Source organism: Gracilinanus agilis, chromosome 1, assembly GCF_016433145.1.
Source record: "Gracilinanus agilis isolate LMUSP501 chromosome 1, AgileGrace, whole genome shotgun sequence".
NCBI lineage: Eukaryota > Metazoa > Chordata > Mammalia > Didelphimorphia > Didelphidae > Gracilinanus > Gracilinanus agilis.
The window spans coordinates 94,418,666-94,436,059 of record NC_058130.1 but is presented as its reverse complement, the minus strand read 5'-3'; the positions used below and the strand labels follow the sequence as shown (position 1 = coordinate 94,436,059).

At 38.1% G+C, this 17,394-nt stretch overlaps 1 protein-coding gene across 1 annotated transcript in view; it reads left to right on the top strand.

The window, feature by feature from the left end:
• Positions 1-542: 542 nt before the first annotated feature.
• The window catches only part of LOC123247886 (zinc finger protein with KRAB and SCAN domains 7-like), a 139,001-nt gene continuing 122,149 nt past the window's right edge, over positions 543-17,394 (top strand). Inside the window, exons 1-4 of the mRNA XM_044676953.1 lie at positions 543-938; positions 6,725-6,851; positions 7,431-7,514; positions 10,067-11,461. Of these exons, the coding sequence (XP_044532888.1) occupies positions 543-938; positions 6,725-6,851; positions 7,431-7,514; positions 10,067-11,461 (2,002 nt within the window). The remainder of the gene's footprint in view (positions 939-6,724; positions 6,852-7,430; positions 7,515-10,066; positions 11,462-17,394) is intronic.

The following is a 17,394-nucleotide window of genomic DNA, read 5'->3' as shown; positions in this document are numbered from 1 at the left end:
GAATCTGTTATATGGTTCTATAATAACTAGGTGAAGACAGTTGAGATACTTAATAATGTTGAAAGAAAGATTTGCTTTTGCAAGGCAAAATGAATTGCCTGCTGGCAGATAAACATTTTCTTTGTAGTATGACTGCCCTTTTGTAAGGAATGAGTGTTGTGGGAGCCAGACAAGCCTAATAGAAAACCATCTTGAAGCCAGGAATACTGGGATCCTATCCTTTCTCTGACCTTTCCTGAATGCTGGTCACATAATTTTTCCACACCTCAGTTTTCTCATATGTAAAATGAGGGAGTTAAACTAAATAGTGTTTTAAGGTCTTTTCCAGTTTTAAATCCATGATCTTATGAGAAATATTATTTTCCTTCCAATGAGGATGACTTTGTTAGCCTGGACCTGCACTCTAATACTTGATTATTTCTCAATATTAACAGTGATTTCTGATATCTCACTTCAGGCCTAGGATATTCAAGATAAAGTTCTGAGAGTAGACTTTGGCTGATCAAATTTTAGCTGCATCCAGATTCTGGTGAGAAGCTGTGATGACAGCAGAGGTGAGGAAAGCCATATGTCTGGCTCCTCAGCTCTTGGGTGCCCAGGAGAAGAGGGACAACTCTTGGGGACCAGGATCAAGCCTGCAACAGGACAGTCAACTCAGCTGTGAAGTCTTTAGGCAACACTTTCGGCAACTGTGTTACCATGAGACCTCTGGGCCACAGGAGGCCCTGGGCCAACTGCGTGACCTTTGTGGACGGTGGTTGAGGCCAGACATGAACACAAAGATGCAGATCCTGGAGCTGCTGGTGCTAGAACAGTTCATCACCATTCTGCCTGGGGAAATCCGTGCCTGGGTGCAGCTACATCGTCCAGAAAACGGAGAAGAGGCTGTGGCCATGGTGGAAGATTTCCAGAAACACCTCAATGGACCAGGACAGAAGGTGAGAAGTAGAATCATTCATGCAGAATTGAAGCATAGTCTAGAACTACTTTCTTAGCAGATGGAACTGACTTAAAGACAGGGGCCCTCAGTAACCACAGCTTGAAGACATTTTGCCTTCAGGATTTCTGGACAAGCTGCATACCTTAGTCATAAAACTTGTATTTGAATGCCATCCCTGTCACTTAGCAGTGTGTCCTTGAGCAAGCTACAACCTCATTTTCCTCTCATTTATCTACCCATCTATCTATATCTGTCTGTTTGTTGTTTTTTAATTATTTTAACCTTTAATAATTAACATTTTTAAACATTTATTTATTGTTAATTCTTTTTAAAAAATTTATTTTCAATTCCACCATTCCCCCACCCTTTGAGAAGACAAGAAACACAATACCCATTATAATATGAAGTCATGCAATATTTCTATCTTAGCCATTTTCTCTCATTTTTATTTCACTATTTAAACTCAACTTCTGTCTTAGTATCATTTTTTAAAACCCTTACCTTCTGTCTTAGAATCAATACTGTGTGTTGGTTCCAAGGGAGAAGAGTGATAAAGGCTAGGCAATGGGGGTGAAGTGACTTGCTCAGGGTCACACAGCTAGGAAATGTCTGAGGCCAGATTTGAGCCTAGGACCTCACATCTCTAGGCGTGGCTCTCAATCCACTGAGCCATGTAGCTGCCCCATTTGCTATCATTTCTAAGACTGAAGAGGGGCAAAGGCTAGACAATCAAGTGCCCAGGATCACATAGCTAGGCAGTGTCTGAGACCAGATATGAACCCAGGTCCTCCAGACTCCAGGCCTTGTGCTCTATCTACTGTACTACCTAACTGCCCTTTCCTCTCATTTTTAAAATGAGGATAATAATTCCTTTATTACCCACTTAATACCATTGATGTAATGATTAAAGTTTTAACTGTCTAAATTTTTCATAATATGAGCAATTGTTATGCATAGGAAACAACTCTTCTTGAAGCCGAGATTTCTAGTCTCACAACTATAGAGATATCCACTAAACATCATAAATTATTTTACGAAGCATCATGTAGCCCACTAGCTTGGACGTGGTCCTTTCTAAAGCAGGAGACTTCACAAACTGTCCAAAAATTGATATATTTTCTTCTACTCCACACAGGTCTTGACAATAGATAGTATTACCACCTTACATTTGTATAGTAATTTATTTTTACTGAAGACAATATGTCATTTTGGAAGAGTTGTGATGTGGCAGTCAGAAAAGCTAAATCAGTTTTGGGCTTGGTTAAGCAAGGCATAGACTTCAGGAATAGAGAGCTGATAGTCTACTGGCCTCTGGCCTCTGTCAGACTTTATCTGGAGTCTTGGGTTCAAGTCCAAACAGTTTAAGAAGCTGGTTGATAATCTGGGGAGTTTCCAGATTAGGGCAAGCAGAATGATGAAGGTCCTAGAAGGTCTTTCTAGTTAGTCCCCAGGAGCAGAGGACCACTAGGAGCATCTCCCCAAGAGGAGTAAAATGGTCCAGGGCAGATCCATGTCATAGGAAGATCAGTTGGAGGCATCGGAGAGGGTTAGCCTGAAGAAGAGAGACTCAAGATCACATGGCATGCTGGACCTAGAATCAAGAGGACCTGTTTTCAGATCCTTCCTCTGATGCTGGCTTTGTGACCATGGGCAAGTCACTTTTAGTTTCCTCATCTGTAAAATTAGGAAGTTAGGGCAATTAAGTAGAACAGTGGATAGAGCCCCAGGCCTGGAGTCAGAAGACCTGAGTTCAAATATGACTTCAGACCCTTCCTAGTTGTTTAATTTTGAGTAAATCACTTCATCTTTGTCTTAGTTTCCTCGTCTGTAAAATGGGATAATTATAGCACCTGCCTTCTAGGGTTGTAGTAAGGATCAAATGAGATGATCATTGTAAAGTGCTTAGTACAGTGTCTGGCATATAATAAGTACTATGTAATTGTTAGCTATCATTATTATTATTATTATTTAGTGTCTCTTCCATCCCCATATCTGTGATCTTAGGATACTAGAGCTGACTTTGGTTATTTGAACAGCTATGGTAGAGGATCAGACTTATTCTGTCTGGCCCCAAAGAGTAGAACCAAAGACAATAGAGGGAAATTGTAAAGAGACAATTTAGACTTGATGTTAGGGAAAATCTCCTAACAGTTAGCTGTCTAAAAGTGGAATAGAAGCAGAAACTAGATGTCCATTTTTTGGGTATGTTCTCATTGGGATTCTTTTCATGTATGTATTGAGTGAGATTATCACCAAGGCCCCTTTCAATTCTCAGATTTTGTGATATGGGTAATTCTGTGAAGATAATTACTAAGGAATTATCCATACTTTGCAGATAAAAAAATTAAGGCTCAAAGAGATTAAGTGAATGTAAGAGGGGAAATGTGAAAGTAAGTCTTCCAGACTCTTAAAAACCAATGCTCTGTCCATAGAGCCACATTACTGAAAACCAGATTTTCTTACTACCTCTCAAATTATTTTTCTATTATGGAAAATCAATATATAGTATATTTGGGTATTTTTGTTTTAATAATTGCTTTAGTTTATTTTTCTCCAATTACATGTAAAAATAATTTCTAACATTTTTCTTCTTTTTTTCCTTTTCTTTTTTTTAAACCCTTAACTTCTGTTTATTGGCTCCTAGGTGGAAGAGTGGTAAGGGTGGGCAATGGGGGTCAAGTGACTTGCCCAGGGTCACACAGCTGGGAAGTGTCTGAGGTTGGAATTGAACCTAGGACCTCCCCTTTCTAGGCCTGGCTCTCAATCCACTGAGCTACCCAGCTGCCCCTTCTAACATTTTTCAAAGAATATTGAGTCTCAAGTTCTCTCCCCTCTTCCTTCTCCTCCTAACTCCACTGAGATGGTAAACAATTTCCTATAGATTTTAACTGTGCAATCATGTGAAACATTTTTCTATAATAATCCTTTTGTGGGAGGAAACTCAAATAGAAAAAAAGTTAAAGAAAGTGAAAAAACTTTGCTTTGGTCTGGATTCAGACCCTAACCCATCCTTTTCTCTGGAAGCATATGGCATTTTTTATCATGAGTCCTTTGGGATAGTTTTAGATCATTGTGTTGCTGAGAATACATAAGTTATTCACAATTGTTCATTGTACAGTCAGTGTTCTCTTGGTTCTGCTTATTTCATTCTGCTTCAGTTCCTGTAAGTCTTTCTTAGCTCCTCCTATTTGTCATCTCTTAGAGCACAGTAGTATTCCATTATAATCATATACTATAACTTATTCAGCCATCCCCATTTTCTAATTCTTTGCCACTCCCTCAAAGGAAAAGCTACATTAAATAGTTTTGTACATATAAATCCTTTCCCTTTTTTTTTTTTTTTAAATCTCTTTGGGATACAAACCTAGTAAAGGCATTGGTGGGTCAAAGGGTATGTACTATTTTATAGCTTTTTGGGCATAGGTCCAAATTGCTTTCATGAATGATTGAATCATTCACAGCTCCCCCATGTAAGGGATAAAAATTAGGGTTTTTGGTTGGGTGAATTAAAAGGTTTCTTCGCCAAGGAATTGAATAAAAAATATCAATTCCTAATGAGAAAACCTCAAGTCAAAATGACTTTTATGGTAATTTATTTACAAATGAGAAGAGAGAGAAAGTAAGAAAATTAGAGGATAAGGTAAGATAATTAACCTAACACACTAAATAATTTGCCCCAGTCCCTGCTTCAATCCAGGCAGGTCTAACTAGTCCTCAGTTGGAGAAGGCTCAGCCTTGAGCTGAGGGCCAAGGATGAATGAAGCAAAAGCTTCAATCACAAGACCTCTCTTAAAAGGAGAGTTCCTTCAGAGAAATCCAGGAAAAATCAGTCTTTATACTCACCAGTGTAGTTCTAACTACATCAAGTCCAAGCCAGAGCTCCTCCAAATCCAAGCCACAAACCAGAAGAGAGTTACAGGAAGTTGTCACTCCCTTTTAAAGGCGCTTCTTTTGCGCCACTTCCTGTGCATTCCTTCTAGTTTATGTGTCCAATCACAATAGATGCTTTGCTTAGGACTGCCTAGGGGGGGCAGTCAGACAATTCTGATTTGTCACCCACTTTCCGCACACGTGAGTTACAGACTTACCCACTTGGGAATTAAGTGGTGGTGTTTACATCTTTGGTGATTAAATCTAAGAATGGGCAGGGTAGATTTAATTTCATTATCACACCCAACAGTGCATTCAGCATTTCTCAAATCCCTTCCAAATTTTGTCATTTTCCTTTTCTATCATAATAGTCAATCTGATAAGTGTGGAGTGGTACCTAGAGTTGTTTTAATTTGAATTCCTCTAATAGTGATTTAGAGCATTTTTTGAATGGCTATAGAGAACTTTAATTACTTTGTCTGAAAACTTCCTGTTCATATGCTTTGACCATTTATCAATTGGGGAATGATTGGTATTCTTATTTTTCAACTCATTTATATATAAAGATTTGATAAAACATTAAGAAAAATTTATTTAATATTTTTTAATTATTTAAATATAGTTAGTTTAGATTAGAATTATGGAAATGCCCCATCCTCCCTCCCCCTTTTTTGTCAGGAACATATATTCTCCATTTATTATTTGCAGAATTTTTCATATAGTTAGTTGTTGTTTAATCATTTCAATAGTATTCAACTCTTTGTGACCCTATTTGGAGTTTTCTTGGCAAAGATACTAGAGTGGTTTTCCATTTCCTTCTCAAACTCATTTTATAGATAAGGGAACTGAGGCAAGTAGGATTAAGTGACTTGCCCAGGATCACATAGCCAGGAAGTGTCTGAGGCCAGATTTGAATTCAGTAAAATAAGTCTTTATGACTCCAGATTGGCCATTTTCTGTAATGCATCACCAAGCATATACAATAATGTTAAGTGGAACAAGGTTCCAAGCAGTAATTAGATCCAGGGAATGGGGAAAAAGATAGAGAAGGTGTTTACTTTGTGTTTGAGTCTGCAGTAAGTATATATTAGAGAAGGGACAAGATATACAGACATACACGGGTGCATGTAATAATGAAGTTTGATGAATTTAGAGCTGGTAGAATATCTGGTCTCAGAGTAGTGGATTATTGGTCAGTGTTATCATAGCCAGAGGTCAGACAGACAAATCATTCTGTCTTTCTGTTTCTTCTTTTGTAAAATGGGATGAAAACAGCCTCTACTTCACAAGGTAGTTATGAAGACAAAATGAGGTAATGTTTGTAAAGTGCTTTGTGATACTTTGTGAACCTATCTTACATCACTATTAGCTATCATTATCATTTGTTATTAATCATATTAAAACTGTTTGAAATAAAAAACACTTTTGATGGGTGGTTTCATACATAAGACAGGCACTTAAAATATTTGTTGTTGTACTTTGAATTAAATTACAGTGTCAAGTTGAAACTAGGTTGTAGCTGCCTGATATTAATGGTCTAGTTGGTAGGTCTAGCAGAGAAGAAAGGCCATGGTCAGATCTATCTCACTAGGTTCCAGTAGAATTATAAAAGCTCATTTATTTAGCACATAATGAAATGTATTTGTTCCTTTTAACTTCTGACATTCCTTGACTTAGGCCTGAGGTCTCCCTACCCATTCAGGGATCTGTCAGGAGTCCAGCTACCAGACTGTCCTGGCTGAATAATTCTTCATGAATCAGAGCTTCTCCTGTGTATTATCTCTTCCACACTCACTTAGAATGTCCACAAGCAAATATACCACACACTCATACCTCCTCCCTGATAATGGAAGTCGTCAGAGAGGAATTGCACCCTGAAATAATACTTAGAAAATCAAGCATTTGTTGTTTCAGGATTTGGTGACATTTGAAGATGTGTCAGCAGACTTTACTGGGAAAGAATGGAAGGGCTCAGCACCTGCTCAGAGGGCCTTCTTTCGAGATTTGATGTTGGAGAATTATCGGGATGTTGTATCACTGGGTAATGATTCTATTGGCCCATTAGAAATTTTTTATTTGGAAGCCTTTTCTATTGCTTCATGCTCATAAAGGCCTTCATTTTCAAGACTTTCCAGCGCCAGAGAGTAGTATCCCAGGAAATTATTTCTTAAAGCTATTTACATATAAAAGTTTATTGGTCCTTTGGAAGCTTTACTTTATATATAAAAGATCTGACATTTTCTACTTGTCTCCCTTCCTAAAGACCTCATTAGAGAACCCATTCTCAGCCTTTCTGAGTTGAGTATTTGCCCCTATAACCCCTAAATAATTTACTATTGATTTTTTCCTGCATAAATAAGAAAGAGGGAATAAAAAAAGCTAATTTTGAATCTGGTTCTAAACCATCAGATTCTGCCTCACTCTCTTTGGTTCCCAAGTCCCCTATCTGGGGAAGATATACCTCTCCTGCTTTCTCTGGGCATCTAATTGCTGTCCCTATATATGTTCCTTCCAAGTACAGGACTTAAATGGATACCTGGGATAGTCCTCTGTCATTCCAATCACCATTCAATCCCATTTTATTTTCCCCAAACGAGATTTCCATTTTCCAAACCTACAGGAATCTCTTGGAGAGAGGAAGAACCATGGAGCCTAAATCATCAGGGACCTCTGGACTTGGAAGATGGGAAAAGCACCTGTACGGGTAAGTGAGGGGAGGACTCTCCTATTCTTACTCCTTCATATCTTAACATTTATTTCATTAAATAGTTCTTATTTGTCTGGACAAGCTGTGATTTTTATTGGTATAAAAAACTCCCAATTAGGAAAATTGCTACTAATACAGATTAGTACCTTCTTTGCTCAAAGTCTTTTTTTTTTATTTTAATTTTGAATATTTCCCCATAGTTACTTGTTTCATGTTCTTTCCCTCTCTCCCAACCCCCCTTAGCCAACACACAATTCCACTGGGTTTTACATGTATCATTGATTAAGACCTAATTCCATATTATTGATAGTTGGACTAGAGCTATCGTTTAGTGTCTACATCCCCAGTAATATCCCCATCAGCCCATGTGTTCAAGCAGTTGTTTTTCTTTTGTGTTTCTCCTCCCACAGTTCTTCCTCTGAATGTGGCTAGTTTTCTTTCTCATAAGTCCTTCAGCCTTGCTCTGGATTTTTGCATTGCTGCTAGTAGAGAAGTCCATTACATTCGATTGTACCACAGTGTATCGGTCTCTGTGTATAATGGTCTCCTGGATCATGTTATGATTAAAAATGATGAGGGCCAAGATCAAAAGGAAGAATAGTATTTTAATAAAAGCCATGCTGATAGAGATAAACTGACCACGTGCCTGTAAGAAACCTATTCCAACCTCACCTCCGCCATTTACCTTCCTCTCTCCTCGAGCTCAGGTAACTAAAGAGGAAGTTCCAAGTCACTACCCCCTACTTAAAACAGTCCCTCACCTTTAATACGTCATCCAAAACAGGAAACCCATGAAACCCATGAAACCCGTTGGACCACGGGAAATGTAGTTTTAAGGACCCCCACAGGTCCACAGAAGTTTGTCAAACACTATATTGAGGTTCAATCCTTCCAAATAGAACCCCAGGTGATTTTAACTAACACAATCAGCTCCTTTCACTCTGCATCAATTCCTGGAGGTCATTCCAGTTCACATGGAATTCCTCCAGTTCTTTATTCCTTTGCTCAAAGTCTTAAAGAGTTGGCACCTAGAGATTGTGTCTTGTCTATGCCTACATAGCCAGTAAGTGTCAGAAGTAGGATTTGAAGCCACATATTATTGACTTCCAAAACTAGTTCTCTATAGCCACAGTGCCTTGCTGCCTCTTGTGGACTTAACCAACAACAAAGATAAATAAATATACAGACTTGGGCATAAAAAATTAGCACTTAACAAAGTAGAATTGAATAAATTAACAATCAGAAAATGTGTCTGTTTGGTGTCCCTTTGAAGTCCCTCTCAAATTCAGATATTTTTAGCTGTTGTGTGTGTGTGTGTGTGTGTGTGTGTGTGTGTGTGTGTGTGTATGAGACACACACACACATAATGAGACCTTTGCATAGTAAATAGAGCTGACTTTGGAGTTAGGAAGACCTAGTTCACTCTGCCTGCAGGGTTAGGTCTGAGTATAAAGTCATACAAGAAGCATGCCATCAGAGATAGAGAATATGTCTCAAAGTCAACAGGGTCCAAGTTGAAGGCCCTCTTTTGATACCTGCCGACTATGTGGCCTCAGCAAGAGACACTTAACCCCTCTGTAGAAATGGGGAAGAAGAGCATGTACCTCCCAGGTGAAAGGTAGATGTGAGAGTCAAATGAGATATTTGTAAAGTGCTTAGCACAATTCCTGGCACTTGGTAAGCACTGTATCAGTGGTTCCCAAACTTTTTTGGCCTACCACCCCCTTTCCAGAAAAAATGTTACTTAGCCCCCTGGAAATTAATTTTTTTTTTTAATTTTAATAGCAATTAATAGGAAAGATAAGGGCACCTGTGGCCATCACCGCCTCTCTGGATTGCTGTAGCACCCACCAGGGGGCAGTAACGCCCACTTTGGGAATCACTGCACTATATCATTGTTAGCTATCATTATTATTACTTATTATTGTAATTATCATTATTATGTGAGCAAAATGTTTGATGGAAATATTTTCCCCTTTTTTTTTTAATGTAGTTTTTTTTTTTATTTTTTATTTTAAACCCTTAACTTCTGTGTATTGACTTATAGGTGGAAGAGTGGTAAGGGTAGGCAATGGGGGTCAAGTGACTTGCCCAGGGTCACACAGCTGGGAAGTGTCTGAGGCCGGATTTGAACCTAGGACCTCCCATCTCTAGGCCTGGCTCTCAATCCACTGAGCTACCCAGCTGCCCCAATATTTTCCCCTTTTTTAACTAATTATTATTCTAATTGCATTGATTTTGTTCATGGACAAAGTTTTTGATCCTAATGCTTTTCACTTTCATCATATTGTCTCTGCCTAATCCCTATAGTTTTTTCTTTCCCTCAATTATTGACTCTATACCTGTTGCTGGCATTCCTATCTATTTATGAACAAATTCCAGCCTTATTTTTCATCGCTTCTTTTCCATTATTGTATTTCCTGCCCATGCTATTAACATAAATCCTTTTTCCAAACACATGGAATGCATAAGTTTCTTGAGTAATATTATATAATTCTATTCCTATTCCCAGACTGGACATGATGACTACTGTATTTTTTATTTTTCAGAAGGTGATAATGTTACTGAGAATGAGGAGAACACTTCAAAACAAGACATTTTTGTTGAATCAGAATCACATAATAATTCATCAGAAAGTCTACAGAAGGATCTTTGCCAGGGATCTGAAACTGAAGAAGCCTGTGAAAGGGAAAATATTTTCGAGCAGCAGCAAGGAACACTCTCACAGGAAAAAATTAGGAGAATTAACAGTGATTTTATGGGCGTGATAGTCCAGAATAAGAAAATCCCTATTGAGGAGAGAGATGAGAAACATAAAGAATTTTGGAAAAGTTTTGATCTTGTCTCAAATACTGGTACACATGAGAAAATTCCTAGAGGACAGAAATCCTATCAATGTAACGAATGTGGCAAATACTTCAATCGGAGCTCACACCTTATTGGACATCAGAGAATACACACCGGAGAGAAACCTTATGAATGTAATGAATGTGGGAAAAGCTTCAGACAGACTTCTCAACTTATTGTACATTTGAGAATCCACACAGGTGAGAAACCCTACGAATGTAATGAGTGTGGAAAAGCTTACCGTCACAGTTCACATCTTATTCATCACCAGAGACTCCACAATGGTGAAAAACCTTACAAATGTAATGAGTGTGTGAAAGCCTTCACTCAGAGCTCTCAACTTATTGATCATCAGAGAATCCATACTGGTGAGAAACCCTATGAGTGTAACATGTGTGGGGAAGCCTTTAGTCGGAGTAAAAGCCTTATTCGACATCAGATACTTCACACTGGGGAGAAGCCTTATAAGTGTAATGAATGTGGGAAAGCCTTCTGTTCTAATAGGAACCTTATTGATCATCAGAGAACTCACACTGGAGAGAAACCTTATCAGTGTAATGAGTGTGGCAAGGCCTTTAGCAGGAGCAAATGCCTTATTAGACATCAGAGCCTCCATACTGGGGAAAAACCTTACAAATGCAGTGAATGTGGGAAGACTTTCAGTCAAGGTTCTCAACTTATTGACCATGAAAGAATTCACACTGGGGAAAAACCTTTTGCATGTAGTGAGTGTGGCAAGGCATTTAGCCTAAGCAAGAGCCTTATTCGACATCAGAGACTTCATACTGGAGAGAGACCATATAAATGCAACGATTGTGGAAAATCTTTTAATCAGAATTCGCACCTTATTATACATCAGAGAATTCATACTGGGGAGAAACCTTATGAATGTAATGAATGTGGAAAGGTCTTTAGTTATAGCTCAAGTCTTTTGGTGCATAAGAGAACCCACACTGGGGAGAAGCCTTATGAATGTCATGAATGTGGAAAAGCTTTTAGTGACAGCTCACAACTAATTGTACACCAGAGGATACATACTGGGGAGAAGCCCTATGAATGTAAAGAATGTGGGAAAGCCTTCAGTCAGCGTTCAACTTTTAACCATCATCAGAGAATTCACTCTGGACAGAAACACTCAGCATTGGTCCACTCAGTCTTTTAGGTTGTGGTGTTAATGATGGAGAGCAATAGAAGATTTCAATTTTATGTGAAAATATCTCACCCCTGTTTTCAAATGAACACTAATCCTATTTGATACAAAAATCTATTTTGCTTTTGCTTCACTGAAAGATCAGATGTGAGAATATAGATAGCTTGGTCACTAGTGGAAAATGGACAACACATTAACTTAATCACTTATGGGTTGCTTTGTAAATATCTTAAATTCATCCTTTGTTTCTGTTTTACCTCACCAAACACATTTTAAGTTCTGCAAGACAAATTTCCCTTTATTCAGGCTGCTCTCCTTTACTGCCTACATCAACACTGTTTGATTTATTTTGCTGTGTCTCTTGGCTATATGGCCTTTTTTCTCCATTTCTCCACTTTTCTAAGCCAAACATTTAGTATACTTAACTAGACTTTATTAGAATTAGTGATCCCTGAAGGTGGGCCTAACTCCTATATCAGACAGGGAGCTGCCCAAGGATTTCCTTCCTCCTCTAGAGTACTTACTCTTTTCCTCTTTTCATTCCCTGCCCTTCAAGTTCTTTCATATGAAACCTAAAATCTATATTCTGGTATAAGCAGTCTCTATTTCCCTTTTCACACTGAAGGGTCTTCAGTGTTTTTAACTGAAAACTGTGTTTTATTTTTTTGTGTCAATACAACAGAGATCTGTGATTTTGTCTGTAATATCCACAGATTGCAACTCACCTGAAATTTAATAGATATATCTTAGAGAATTTTGTGATGATTAGAGATTAACTGACTTACGCAAGAACACACAGCCAGTGTCAAGAGACAAGATTTGAAACAGGTCCTCCTGACCCCAAGTCCAGCACTGCTCACTGTACCATGCTTCTCATATGACCTAACACATGTTGATAACTTGCCATGTGATTAATTATACTTTCTTACCCCAGATAGAATGTAGATTCTTTGATGGCAGAGATGGCCTTTTTTATCATACTGAGACAATGATTGACAATAAACATTTTAATATGTTGTTTGGTCATTTTAGTAATATCTGACACTTCATGACCCCATTTGGGGCTTTCTTGGCAAAGATATTGGAGTGGTTTGCTATTTCCTTCTTCCCTTTAATATTAACATATGATGCAGCCAATGGTGTAATTATTTTATGGAGAGCTCCACATCTACATTAGACTCGGAGCATTCTAAGGGTAAATGATGTTTCTTCCTTAATCTCCCAGGATGTGTTTATGTGTGGAGTGGTTGTCAGGGATCGACTGGCCTTTGTTGTAGAAATAAAAAAAAAACTTACCTTACTTTTTATTAGTAGTATTTTAAAATTTTATTTACCTTATTTCTTATTACCATTTTGTCTTTACCTTATTTTATAGAATATTTTGGATGTCTTGTGTCACTTCATATTTATAACCTCAGGTGCTTAATGGTAGTTGAAGTGATAATTAGATAAAATATGATCCCTACTTTGATGAGATCCCTACTTTGATGATGCTTATAGATTAATAGAGGGATGAGTCACATAGAACTTTAGTTACCAATACTCTGTGAATAGTGCTCTACAGAAATAAATAAAATTGGTTTGGCCAGAGGCGTCAAACTGGCCAACAGGTTTGCAAAACTCCCCAGTGCCTCAGAACCAGATTAAAATATAATTGGGAAGATTTAACAAAAATAAAGAGTGCAATATAATAGTAACAAATGGCTTTCTCAGTCAATATGTGGCCTAGAGACAGGGATCTACTTCTACTTGGGGTACCTTTACCTTTACAAGAAATTAAGTTTAAAGATCTTTGTCTTGTGGGTAACTATCATTTTTCAGATTTTTGTTTTTGTCAATAATATAGAACAGTTTTCCCGCTCTGGAAGCCTTAAGGAGGACAGTTATTTTTCATTTTGAGGCTTTTTTTATGGCTAGTGTGGAAATTCATTTTGTTTGTATATATATTTATAATGGATTTTAAGAGAAATTATTACTGCCTGATGATACTTCATGATTGGCTGTCATACCACTTTTAATCTGTGGTATTTGTTGCCAAAACAAGGCAATATACTAAAAGTTTCTTAGGTTTAATATTTTATTTGGCTCTAGAAAGCAAAACAAAGGATGGGTAAGTATTAAAAAGTATTAAATTTTGGATCAGAATTGATGCCAGGAAAAAATTCTTAACAAAGTTAAACTAAAGTATAATGTAGAGAACATGGGTTCTTCCCTTTTGGATGAAGGCTGGAAACCCATTGTTAAGTATATTGTAGTCATTTTCCATTTGCAATTAAATTAAAAAAAAAACACACATTTTGTCCTAACTTTTCTTTATCGTGATTTGGCCTTATTCTAAGTTATATTATTATGGTTGGTGACACATTTTCAAACTTCACATCATCAACTGTCTATGCAATAAATGTGTGGATCATATTAATTAGCTCAATATTTTTTAAATCATTGCCACCTCCAGGCATCAACATACATATCTATAGATTTTGAGACTAGTACACACTTTTTATGAAGAATTTATTGTTCAGCCTGTGACTCTACATACTTTGTGTCACTATCTTGATGTTTGACATGAATCAGAACTCAAAAAAACCAATATTAATGCTTACTATGTTCATTAACTTCTTTCCCCCATTCAATGTTTATTGCATTTTTTCCCTATTGCATGTGTAAAGACCATTCTAAGTAAGTAAAATGTGGCTTAGGAAACAATGTTCCACCAGCAAAATAGTCCAGTTAACAGTAATGAAGCAAAAATTCAACAGGTGTTAAAAATCTTCTCAACTTAAAAAACAAAAAGCATATGGTTCAGTATATCCCACTCCCTTTTAATATACCAGAATCACTAAGCCAATTAGTTGCTTTCCACTTGGTTTGTCTCTCCAGTCATGGTTCAAAGACTATGACATTGTGCCCAGCTTCCCAATATCATGAAATAGGATTCTGTTACAGGTTAGAACCCTAAACTTTGTTATGTGTATGGGGTGTTCACGGAGGATTACTGTGATAGCTTGCCAAATGCCCTTTTCAGGGCTGTTCATCTACCTTTGGTGTCCACCTTTCACTCGACTCTCACCTGTGGCTCTAAAAAATTGTAGTGTGTACAGTGGCTATCTCCTTTGTCTACCCAGCAAACCAATGCAACAAAAAATTTATTTTTTAATTTTTAACATCCTTAAAAATTTTTTTTAAATTTCAAATTCTCTCCCACTTCTACTCACCGAGAAGGCAAGCATTATGATATCAATTACATATGTGAAATCATGCAAAATATATTTCCATATTGGCAAAAAAAGTAAGAAAAATTAAGGTGAGGAAATTATATTTAAATTTGCACTCAATTCCAAAAGAATTGGAAGGATAAACTAGAAAGGTAAATGCTCATCCCTAGAAAGAACTCAATGTTGTCCTATGAAAGGATCTGAGGGACAAGAAGATCCTAATTGAGGACATGGTGGATGAACACCAATTGCTTCTCACTGTGCTCTTGAGAACTAAGCTGAAAAAGAATTAGGAGATGACAACAAACGCAGGCATTTGCTTCCCTTTCTGGCTCTTGTCTCACAGAAGTTCTCCTGGGGACTTTGAAGTCTTTGCTTATCTAATTAGATGCTATCTCTCTGGCTTCCCCATGAGCTCTAGGAGCCTGGGCAAAGTTGCTTTTGGAATAAGTTTGGGAGGGAAGCTTTTACGTGCGTGTGAAGACCTGGGCTTCCTCTACTTTTCTCTTCTCCAGTTTATGGGACCACAGAGATTCAGAAACCTCCCTCCTTCCTAGAGAGGTCCAGGAAGAACCAGAGCAGTTCCCGTCTCTCGTTCAGTCCCCTCCCTTGTGTGTTTCTCCTGCTTGAGCTTTGGGGAAGGGACTGGCTTGAGGGGAGAATGAGCAGCAGGGAGAGGGTCTTCCTAAACCTGAAGCTGGCGGGTCATAGTTGCACCACATTGTGATCCTCATTTTACAGATAGGGAAATTGAGGTTGAGGGAGGTTCAACTCCTCCATTTCCTTCTCTCTTGACTGTGCTTTCTCGTTTCTTTCCTTCCTGACTCTCCACTCATAGGAAGTTTCTGCACTTAGGGGCCCCCATCCCTCTGTTTTCTGAAGGAGTCAAAGAAATAAGGAGTAAGAGCAGGGGCCATTTCCAGAAGCAGGCAGCCAGCTTGCATAAACATGCTGAGAACAAACAAGCTATTTCTAGGATATAAAAATAAAAATAAACGGATAAAGTCTGTATTTATATTATTGTGTATATTATTATATAATACAGACTTTAATGGATCAGTCCAGGAAAAGAAAAGTGCATATAAAAATCAGATCATGAAAAAAGAAACAATTGAGGAAATGTGTCCTGGGGGGAAAATGTGGAAAATTTTATCTATTTAGTAGCCCATTTTGTATTCTCTTTCTATATGCAAATATCCACTGAGTTCTAGTCCCAAAGCTGTACCATTTATATGTGCTACCTTCCCCTCCATAGACAAAGGACGTCACAGTCAATGTGAAGGACTAGGGTCACATCTCAGTTCTGACACTGTACTACCTGTGTTATATTGAATCTCTGGGAGCTTGAAGTTCATTCAATGATTGACAGATAAGTCAGTTGGATAGAATGTTCCCAGAGAGGCATGTGAGAGGCAGGAGGAGGCAGTTGAGAACCCTGAGAGAGGTTCTGGGGTCTTTTGCCTGTCCTGAGGCTAGAGATCGGTGTGGATCCTGGTCTTGGAGATAGAGAGTTGCTAACACTACTCTGCAAAGCTCTTCCTGTGCTTCTCATACCGTTATCAACTTGTACTTGACCACCATCTCTGTTCTACTGCCCTAGATATTAGGAGTTTCATCATTTAGTTATCTAGGCTTCCCAGGGCCCGGGAGGGATCCGGGAAGTGGGCAGGAGACGAAGAAGAGGGTGGAAAGGGTGGACATATCTCAACTGTTAAGGCTTAAGATCTACAGAAGAAGAAGCTGAAGATTTCCCAGCAGTTTACCTACTCTGGTTTAGTCCTGGCCAGGCTGAACCAGAGGGAAGCTAACACTGATTCTTCATTTGCCAGCCGTTGAGAGTTTCATTAGTAGCAAATTAAATAGGGTCTCCTATTACCCCAATCCTTTACCCTTATCCTTCTTACCATATATATATATATATAAAGTTTAAAGTACTTTCCTAAATCAGTTTCAAAGCTTGTTTTAGGAAGGGAGACAACGCAGTCAGAATATCAACGTTATCCCAGCTGAAGAGCCCAATTAATATATCAATTAACCCCAGGTGGGTCCTGAAGGGATAAACCTCTTTGACCTGAAGGATCCTGCTTGGGCAGCTGTTATAAAGAAGTGTCATCTTATCCTCTCTGTACATCATTTCTACTACCTCAAATAGATACTAGTGACCTCCTTTAAATATAACACTCAGTTCTGACACTGTACTACCTGTGTAACCTTGGTCACATTCCATCTCCTCTATGGTACTGTTTCTTCATCTATTTTTTTTAAGACAATTTTATTTATTTTTTAAAAATATTTTGTCTTAATCAGCAGAAGTCCTCACTTTTCTACCCCAAATTATCCTTCCACCATCCTGGCCTCTTAAGAACATGAGAAAAACAAATCCCATCACCAGTATGTATAGTCAATGAAAACAAATGTCCACATTGGCCATAGCTAAAAGAAAATGCATCCCATTTTGCTTTCTGACTCTTTTACCTCTCTATCAGGAGTTGGGCCACATGTTTCATCATTAGACTCTAAAAATCTTGGTTGGCCATTACCCTGAAAAGAGTCTAGCATAATGCTATCCCATCACATTTATATACCATAACTTGGTCATCCATTCCTAACTTATGAGTATTCCCTCAGATTCCCACTCTTGGCCTTCTCCAAAAGATTTATAAAT